Source organism: Triticum dicoccoides, chromosome 5B, assembly GCF_002162155.2.
Source record: "Triticum dicoccoides isolate Atlit2015 ecotype Zavitan chromosome 5B, WEW_v2.0, whole genome shotgun sequence".
Lineage (NCBI taxonomy): Eukaryota > Viridiplantae > Streptophyta > Magnoliopsida > Poales > Poaceae > Triticum > Triticum dicoccoides.
Genome location: NC_041389.1, coordinates 130260770 through 130270338, shown reverse-complemented (window position 1 = coordinate 130270338; position 9569 = coordinate 130260770). Strand labels below are relative to the sequence as shown.

The following is a 9569-nucleotide window of genomic DNA, read 5'->3' as shown; positions in this document are numbered from 1 at the left end:
GAGTTGGAGCCGTGTACTTGCATTAATAATTCCTGATTTTGCAAGAGTATTATTCTCACATTAGAGGAGTAGTGTATTTGTTTACTTGGAATGGGTCTCACATCTTATAAAAGTAACATTTGTTTATTTATGTCTTCGCATGCGGGTAGAAATGTACTCCCTCCGTTCCTAAATATTTGTCTTTCTAGCATTTCAAATGGACTACCACATACGGATGTATGTAGACATGTTTTTAAAGTGTATATTAACTCATTTTGCTCCGTATGTAGTTACTTGTTGAAATCTATATTTAGGAACGGAGGGAGTATTTGCTTATTTGTATGGCTCCACATGTGAACTCACCAGCCACACCAACTCAAATCTTTGTAACTAGGAAAGATTATAAGCTCAAAAAGAAACTAACCACATCATGCAACCAACACTACTTACATATTAACCACATCCATGGTAATTGCAGAAACCCATGCGTAACTGGTTAGTGGTAATATGCCATAGCCCATACAGACATAGTAATATCAGGATCGTAACTTAACATTAACCGAAGCATCCACGAGGTTTTTCATACAGGAAACCAGCTAACAACTCGTTCGCAGCCAAAAAAGCCCTTCGCAACTAAATTTCCTCTTCATCTTGGCAACTCATAGGGCTGGTTACCTCACTGCTCTGGGTTCACTATGTCTGTCGGCAACTCATACAGGCTACTTGCTGTCAGCAACCCTGAGGTAGTCGAGCAGGTAGAGCTGGCCACCGGCATGGTACGCGCAGCCGACCGTCTTCCCATCGCGGTTCCTTGTGATGGTGCAGCCATGAGGACTGAACGCGACACTGAAGCCGCTGTCAGTGAGCTGGGTCACTGAGATGATGTTCTCGGTGAGCCCTGGGACGTAGCTGACGCTGGGAATGGAGAGCTGGGTGGAGCTCAGAGACCCCTTCCCGCGCACCTGCAGCATCGCACCGGTGTGCGTCCGGACTTGGCGGCCTGGCTGGGTGGGGGTGAAGTTGCTCAGGAGGTGCAGGTTGCCGGTCATGTGTTCAGCAGCATTCGAGACGATGTACCAGGGAGCTGTTGTACTGATCAGACACAGGAGAAAACATTAGCGTTATTTCCCGCATTTGGAACTAAAACCACTACATTTAGTTTGGAACGGAGGAAGTAGATGATTAAGGAGTCGATGAATACCAACCAAACGCTATAGGTAGCCATCAGAGTAGCAAGACTATTTTTAAAATAACAAGTCAGTAGAGTAACTAAATCATACTGTGAACAATTTGGGCATAAGCTCTAAACAAGCACAGCTACAAATAATCAACTTTGTAACAAACTAGAAATTTTATGGTATTGGTATAACCACTTTAACTTTAATATGGACCTCTAATTTTGCTTTATCAAATCATATTACCCTTACCTCTTATAGAGAGGCAAAAAAGGATACCAATACCCAAACCAAACAGCTACTACAAAGGTATATACATGAAAGTAATAAAAAAACCAACTGATTTTAGGTTTATGTTCGAAATATTAGTTCTAAAACATGATGTCCACCACACGCGCTGGTCATCTCGACATACATGCTGCAGAAAGCATACAAAGAACACACACATCTAATTGTCTGTTATACTGACCATTGCAAAAGCACGAGTCAAATATGCAGTTTCTTATACTTCCATTTTTCCTTGCAAAGTTGCGAGTGCATATATTTGTAAAATCATATGCAGCATCACTTGTAAAAAATTATGCAGCAACCATGGTGAGGCTCTTAACTTCTAGTATGTCACACATGAATTGGTAGATGAGCATGAGGAATTACTTCTTAAGTGATATATGCAGATGCCATTCTTTTTGTGCATGCATGGCAGCACTACCTTCAATTGGCATAGCTCATAAGGAATGAAGCACTTGACAGGTAGTATCATTTAACTGGAAATTCAGTGCTCCCATAATGGGCAACTGCACTTTAGAGCACCCCCTATGAGGTAAGAGGGGGTCGGAGTGCAATGAATAGAGCTCAATAAACTAACAGTGTACCAGGAGTAGAAAAGTAAAGCATTCGGTCAAGTAACTGTACCTACTGATGTCGAGAAAGTCTACTTCATACAGATTGCCTTTAACACGTCCTTTGCCGACTACTGTGCCATCAGGGCGCTTAAGAGAAAAGGCACTGCGATCCAGAGTGAGTGAAATTTCCTGATTGCTAAAATGGGCACCTGCCACCATGTTCACCGTGACCCCGGGAACATACCATACGTCATCGAGCTTGATCCCGTTGCAGTTCACAGATCCCCGTGCACAGACTTGCATGGGCGGCCCTGTCCCAATGAGAGAACGGACCCAACGGTCACACACAGGCGTGAGGTCCGTCAGCAGGTTCAGATTGCCAGTTATGTGGTGGCCATTCATGACGAAATACCAAACAGCAGCAGCCGCATTCGAACTGTCTTTGGCGGAGAGCTCGTCATGGGGATCAAGAATGGAGGTCAGGGCAGCACTGTTCTTCTTCCTGAAAAATCGCAAGTCAATGCAGCAGCATAAATACAAAAAGGCAATCACGGAAGTGAATCAAAGCATCAGGATCAACTAGAGAGACCTAAGAATGGAAAGAGCACACAACAAACTTTTTTATAGGACATAATGAAATAACTAGCAGACAAATAGTGTGCATGTGCAAACGCCTAACATCATCTGACTCTTTCCTAGGAGAAACACTAAGCATGCAACAAGCAACCAAGCTATAATATTAACGGCAAATAGCCAAAATCTGCGCTCCATGACTACAAAGGGTGAATACGTAGTACACTCCAAAATGAAGAAGAACCCGAGTGGATTCCTATTGCCTAGTTCCATGATCCATCAAGGTCCTAGGACGAGCACAGAATGCCATTGCAATGCACGGGGAGGTCAAAATAGTAAGTAGCAAAGTAACTGCACCAGGAACATTTCGATGGCAAATAAGTGAGTACACTAGTTCAACATGAAATGGCTATGCCCCAAGGCCCCCAATCAACAAAATGCTTAAATGCTTCATCAATAGATAAAGGTGTGGAATTCTCCTATTGTACACAAACACACCAAATTTGTTTTTGAATCATCGGTTGAATACATGATAAACCGTCTACAAAACTTTCATTAACTCCTATTTGGCGCAGCATTTGGTGATAGTATAAGAAGTCACCTCTTTCTGTGGTCATTTCTATATAAAAAGGGGAAATCTTTCACTAGTAGATTCAACCTAAAACAGACATTCGACTAAGTCTGTCGACCCAACAAGACACTAAATTCCAAGGGCAGTCCATCAATTGTACACAAATCCATAACATTTTTAACATTGGTTGGGTACACAGCAAATCATCTGCAAATTTCTCATTTCACAGCATTCAGGAGATTGAATCTATTAGACATATTTGGACCAAGTCCATCCAACCCCAACAAGAGCCGCGAACCATAGCCATGGCATTTTCCTCTCGAATAAGCCATCAAACCCTAGACAGCCCCAAAACCCCACCTTTATCTCATCAAAACGCGAGCAAACCAAAGACAAGCCGCCGCGCTTGCTATCCCCGTCGACCTAGTAGAAGCGTGCGTGTGGGTTGCCACTTGGGGGAGCGTCGATTGGTGTCTGCGTGCGTACCTGATGGCGTCGAGGAGGTCAGGGTCCTCGGTGGCGGGATCCACCTCGAGCATCGTCAGCACCAGCTCCTCCCCTTCCCCCTTCGTCACCGTCGGCGTAGCCTCGCTCTTCCCCATTGGCGCGGTGGAGGCGAGGCGCTGGAGACTTCTAGAAGCAGGTGGAGTGGTGGAGTGCGGACGGGTTGTGGGGAGTGAGGATGTTTCTCCTTGGAAACTGTGCCTTTAACATGGCCCGCGGAAGTGGGCCGGGCTGTACTTGCCTGTAGCCATCGACGGTAAAGCTCGCGAGTTTTTCTAGAAAAAGCTAGCAAGGGGGGAAGGGCGGAGTTTTTTCCCCTATGGCTGTATTCCCGGGGTTAGTTTTTTCCCCTAGGTTAACCTAGGGTTCCACCTATCCTCCGGCGATCCTGCCGGAGTCCACGTAAAATCTCTCCGGCTGCCGATCCTTGTTGGCCGTCGGTGAGATCCATCACCCTCCGTCGTGTGTGCGTGCGTGCATGGCGGATCTGACGAACCAGGTGCAAGGGGGGAAGGGCGGAGCGAGGGCGGATGCAGTAGCGATGGTGGCGGCGGCTCGGCCAAGTGGTTCAGAGACGCCGAGGGGGAGTGCTAGGGATGAGACTAGGGGGAAGGATAGGCAAAATCAGAGTTCGCAAGATGTGCGGAATCAGGCAGAGGAAGATGAGGAGGAGTATGGCGATTACTATGGCCCCGATCCAGATCTGGAAGACCAATTTGCGGGGATGAAGTTGCATGGGCGGGAGGAGGAGGAGCTTGATTTCTCGGAAGAAGTGGATGAACTCATCAAGGATGTGCGCTGGCTGGCCCTGTTCCGCGTCCACACCATGAAGCCTTTCAGCCATGCCGCGCTAATGACACAGATGCGTAATGCGTGGGCGGCGGCACAAGGGGTTACCTTCAATGTCAAAGGCCCGAATTTGTTCCTAGTTCAATGTCATTGCTTAGGCGACTGGAAGAAGATCATGGAAGGGGGGTCGTGGTTGTTTCGGAGGGCTCCGGTGGTACTACAGGAATACGATGGCTTTTCAGATGTCAAAGGGTATAGACTAAACAAGATACCGGTGTGGGCGAGAGTGAAGGGGCTGCCGGATGGCCTGACGAGGAGGAGAGAATTGGCCGAGAAAGTTGCAGCAAAGGTAGGGGATCCACCGTTCAATGTGATTATGAATGAGGGTAGAATAAACCCGGCTAGTACTCTACGAGTTAGGGTTTATGTTGATGTCAATACCCCGCTGGTTCGGTTTGTGCCTATTACTCTAAAGGAGTACAAGAGGTATAGTGTCTTCTATGAGAAGCTCCCAGATTTATGTTTTGCTTGTGGAAGGATGGGACACCTAGCTGATGAATGTGGTGACGGTGTGCATGCCCCGAGAACCTTTGAGTGGGGGGATTGGCTGCTTTGGGAGCCGGAGATGCCGACAGCTCAGGGCCTAGGCGGAAGAGGGAGAGGGGATGGAGGAGGAAGAGGTAGATGGAGGGATGCTGGAAGAGGAAGGGAATCGGGTGGTGGTCGAGGGAGAGGAGAGTTTGGAGATGATGGGGCTGATGCTGAAACGCAGAGGGCGGAGAGGGATGGAGTGGAAACTGATCATGAGTACCAACACGGTGAAGGGGGGGAGAAAGGAGCCCGGAAGCGGCTGGTGGCAGCGGATGGTAGTGTCAATATAAGGGGTCAGCAGGCCCCGAATCTAGCGGGCAGAGTGGCAGGATCAGTACTCCGTCTTGAGGGTGCTACATCTTCTGGTGCCAATGACACAGCATCTACGCCCGAGAAAGTGCAGGTGGTGAAGCAGAGGAAACAGGATGAGGGAATGGTTGTGGACGGAGTTGAATATACAGCTAAGGCGGCCTCCGTTGAGGAGGACCGCCGAGCCCAATGAGGACTATGTGCTGGAACTGTCGAGGAATTGGCGACCCTGCGATAGTTCGTGAGCTCTGCGATCTTGTGGAGGCTAGTGCGCCGTCGGTGCTGTGTATTGTTGAAACCCAACCGGCAAAGTACCGAGTGGAAGGTTTGGCGAGTAGGTTAGGTTTTAGTAGTAGTTTTGGAGTAGGTAGTAGTGGAAGAAGTGGGGGTTTGTGCTTGTATTGGAAGAATAATATCAATCTTGAAATAAAAACTTTTTCTTAGTATCATATTGACTCGGTGATTTCCCAACCTGGGGAGGAACCATGGCATTTATCATGCTTTTATGGAGCTGCAAACAGGAGCTTGAGGTACAAAACATGGGATACGATGAAGATTCTGAGAGGTGAAAGCACGCTGCCTTGGGTGTGCATGGGGGATTTCAATGAGATCCTTCGGCCAAAGGAACAAATGGGACCAAATGAACGAGATAGTGCACAAATTGCAGGCTTTTGAGAATCTGTTGATGTTTGCAACCTAGCTGATTTGGGGTATAAGGGGCTGGATTGGACCTTCGAGAAGAGAGTGGTGGGGGTGAGTTCTTCTGTGTTCGACTTGACAGAGCCCTAGCTACTGCAAGCTGGTCGACTTTGTTTCCTTTTGCTTCAGTTGAACATCTCACGGTGGCAAAGTCTGACCACAGCCCCATCGTCTTGTCAAATGAGTTGGAGGATAGCAGCATGAGATACTCACTGCAGAAACCTTTCCGCTACGAGTGTGCATGGGAAACCGATGACAGGTTCGGTGAGGCTCTGGAACAAGCATGGGAGGCTGCACTCCCTGCAAACACAGTTGGTGACCTGGCGCATAAGTTGAATAATGTTGCAAAAAGTTTAAAGCGATGGAGTAGACAAACTTTCGGCTCAGTCAGGCAGGAGTTGAGAGACCTGCGGCAACAGTTGACAGGGTTTCGAGCCGACCTGTTGAGGGTTGGGCCGGGTCCCGAGGAGAAGCGAGTGCAGGACAGGATTGTCGAGCTGTCTTTTCGAGAAGAGGTGATGATGAGGCAACGTGCATGAGTGCAATGGCTGTCAGAAGGAGACGCAAATACAAAGTATTTTCAGAAGAGGCAAGTGCGCGAAAAGCAAAAAATAAGATCACCAACTTGGAGCGGGGTGATGGAACTACCTGTTCGGATCCACGGGAATTGGCGGATATGACAAGTGCCTTTTATGAGAGTTTGTACACCTCGGAGGGATCTATTGGCATTGAGGAGGTGCTGTCCCATATACCGCGCAGGGTAGATGCAGTGATGAATGCCTGTCTGAATGCGAGATACAGTAGAGATGAGGTTAAAGAGGCTTTATTCAGATGTTTCCCACAAAGGCTCCTGGCCCAGATGGCTTCCCAGCGCATTTTTTCAGCGACACTGGGATCTTTGTGGCGACGAGGTGACAGGTATGGTAATAAGATTACTTGAAGGAGATGATTCATCAGAGGATATCAACAACACGTTCTTCATTTTGATTCCCAAGATTGCGAGTCCAAAATTATTAGGACAATTTCGGCCGATAAGCCTTTGTAATGTGGTCTATAAGATCACCTCCAAGGTTTTAGCTAATAGGCTGAAGATTATTCTCCCAGATGTGATCTCTGAAGAGCAGTCAGTTTTTGTACCTGGACGCCTAATTACAGACAATTTTATCACAGCCTATGAATGCCTGCACTATATGAAAACGAGAAGGGTGAAGGGCAATCGTTTCTGTGCACTGAAGCTGGACATGATGAAGGCCTATGACAGGTTAGAGTGGGCATATCTCAAAGCGGTGATGCTGAAGTTGGGTGTTAGTCCGAGGTTCACGGAAACCATCATGAGGTGTGTATCTTCGGTATCTTTCTCAGTCCTATTTAATGGTGGAATTTTGGATGCTTTCAGGCCATCACGGGGCTTGCGACAAGGGGATCCCATCTCCCCTTATTTATTCCTGCTGGCGGCTGAAGGCCTTTCTTGCCTACTGAAACCTCAAGAGGAAGGAGTTAGAGGAATTTCTGTCGCGGCCACAGCGCCGGCGGTCAATCACCTCCTCTTTGCGGATGACAATTTGTTATTCTTTGAGGCAACGACGGAGAGTGCAACAAGAGTAAAACAGTTACTCAAAAGATACCGTGACGCGTCTGGCCAGCGCATAAACACAGACAAATCGTCCATCTATTTCAGCAAAGGGGTGCCAGATACACTGAGGAATGAGGTTAAAGGGGTGCTTGAGGTGAATAACGAGTCGTTATCAGAGAAATATCTTGGGCTACCAACGGATGTTGGCAGCTCGAAGGAGGGATGCTTTCGGTACCTAAAAGATAGAATATGGAAGTAGGTCCAAGGATGGACGGAGAAGTGTTTATCAGCAGGAGGGAAGGAAGTTCTGATTAAATCGGTGGCACAATCCATACCGACTTATTCTATGGTCTGTTTCAAACTGCCAAGGGGTTTATGTGAGCATAAACGGTCTAATCAGGAAGTTTTGGTGGGGCAGCACAAGAGGAGAAAGGAAAACGGCTTGGGTGTCTTGGAATACTATGTGCAAACCCAAGTTCATGGGAGGGATGGGTTTCAGAGATATCAAACTCTTTAACTTAGCTTTACTGGCCCGACAAGCTTGGCGCCTTTTACAGGACCCTGATTCTCTAAGAACGAGAGTGCTCAAGGCACGTTACTACCCACAATGCAGCATCCTTGAGGCTTCATTAGGGAGTCAACCTTCTCAGGTTTGGCGCTCTATCATGGAGGGAAAGGATATCCTAGCACTCGGAATTATCAAAAGAATTGGGACAGGCGAGGAAACTCACATCTGGAGCGAAAACTGGATACCGCGCGATTTTAAGTTGCGGCCTTTGTGTGCCTTGAGGGCGGATCCACCGCAACAGGTCTCGGAGCTGATCGTCCCGGCCACGAGAACGTGGGACAAACAGATGCTTGTTGAACACTTTGTCGGTCCAGACGTGGATGCTATCATGAATATACCATTGAGTACAAGGCTGCAAGAGGATTTTTATGCGTGGCACTATGACAACCGAGGTATCTTCTCGGTCAAATCAGCATACATAATGCTAACGGGTATAAAGTTTCAGCGGGAGAATTGGATACAGCACGACACAAGCACATCCGACCAGGCCTCGACCAAGCGGGATTGGACCCGCCTCTAGAAGGCAAGGGTGCCATCGAAGGTTAGGGTTTTTGTTTGGCGCCTCACACATTCCTCACTTCCTACTGGGGTAACACGACACCGTCGCAATATGGCAGTAACAAAGGCATGCACCTTATGCAATGCGCAGGAAGACGCATGGCGCCACTCCTTGTTTGACCGCCGAATGGCTCATTGTGTGTGGGCACTTGGTGAAGAAGAGATACTAGAGCATGTTATTTCCAATATATACGAGGATCCCAGGCTGTGGCTATTCTGGCTCTTTGAAACTTTAAATGAACAGGAGCTTGCCAAAGTCTTGATCACCATGTGGGCTATTTGGTGGGCGAGGAGGAGAGCAATCCATGACAATGAATTTCAGAGCCCTCTATTGACTTGGTGCTTCATCACGAGGTACCTTCAAGACCTTGAGATTGCAGTGAAGCAGAAGAACCCGATCGCTATGCCGAATGTCGGTGCCCGGCCACGGCATAAGGCATGGATTCCACCGGAGGAATACGAAGCAAAATTCAACGTGGATGGGGGTATTTTGAGACAGGGCCATGTTGGGGCAGCCGCGGAGATCTGCAGAGATAAGGAGGATCTTTTCCTGGGGGCTTCAGCACTGGTTTTCGATGGCCTGAATGATGCGGTTGCTTTGGAGGCACATGCATGCAATGAAGCCTTAGCGCTGGCCATGGATCTACAGCTAACCCGCTTGCTGATTGCTAGTGATTGCTTGGAGGTGGTGAACAGTATAGGAACATCATCGGCAACACATTATTCACCAGTGCTACATGAAATAACAGCGAGGAGAAGGGATTTCCACCATGTCAAGTTCAAGTTTGAACACAGAGAAAATAATTTCGAAGCCCATGCACTGGCGAAAGCAGCGTCT

General features: G+C 47.9%; 1 protein-coding gene across 2 annotated transcripts; it reads right to left on the bottom strand.

The window, feature by feature from the left end:
• Positions 1-425: 425 nt before the first annotated feature.
• Positions 426-3809, bottom strand: LOC119307794. Of its 2 annotated transcripts, XM_037583873.1 has the most exons (4): positions 3627-3809; positions 2241-2498; positions 2067-2159; positions 426-1071 (listed from the first exon to the last, which is right to left on the bottom strand). In XM_037583873.1, exons 1-4 carry the CDS (start codon positions 3740-3742, stop codon positions 699-701), a joined length of 840 nt encoding a protein of 279 aa, XP_037439770.1. In that variant the 5' UTR covers positions 3743-3809; the 3' UTR covers positions 426-698. The 2 variants fall into 2 exon arrangements, with proteins under 2 accessions (XP_037439770.1, XP_037439769.1); XM_037583872.1 differs by having other exon boundaries at positions 2067-2498.
• Between the last annotated feature and the right edge of the window lie 5760 nt (positions 3810-9569).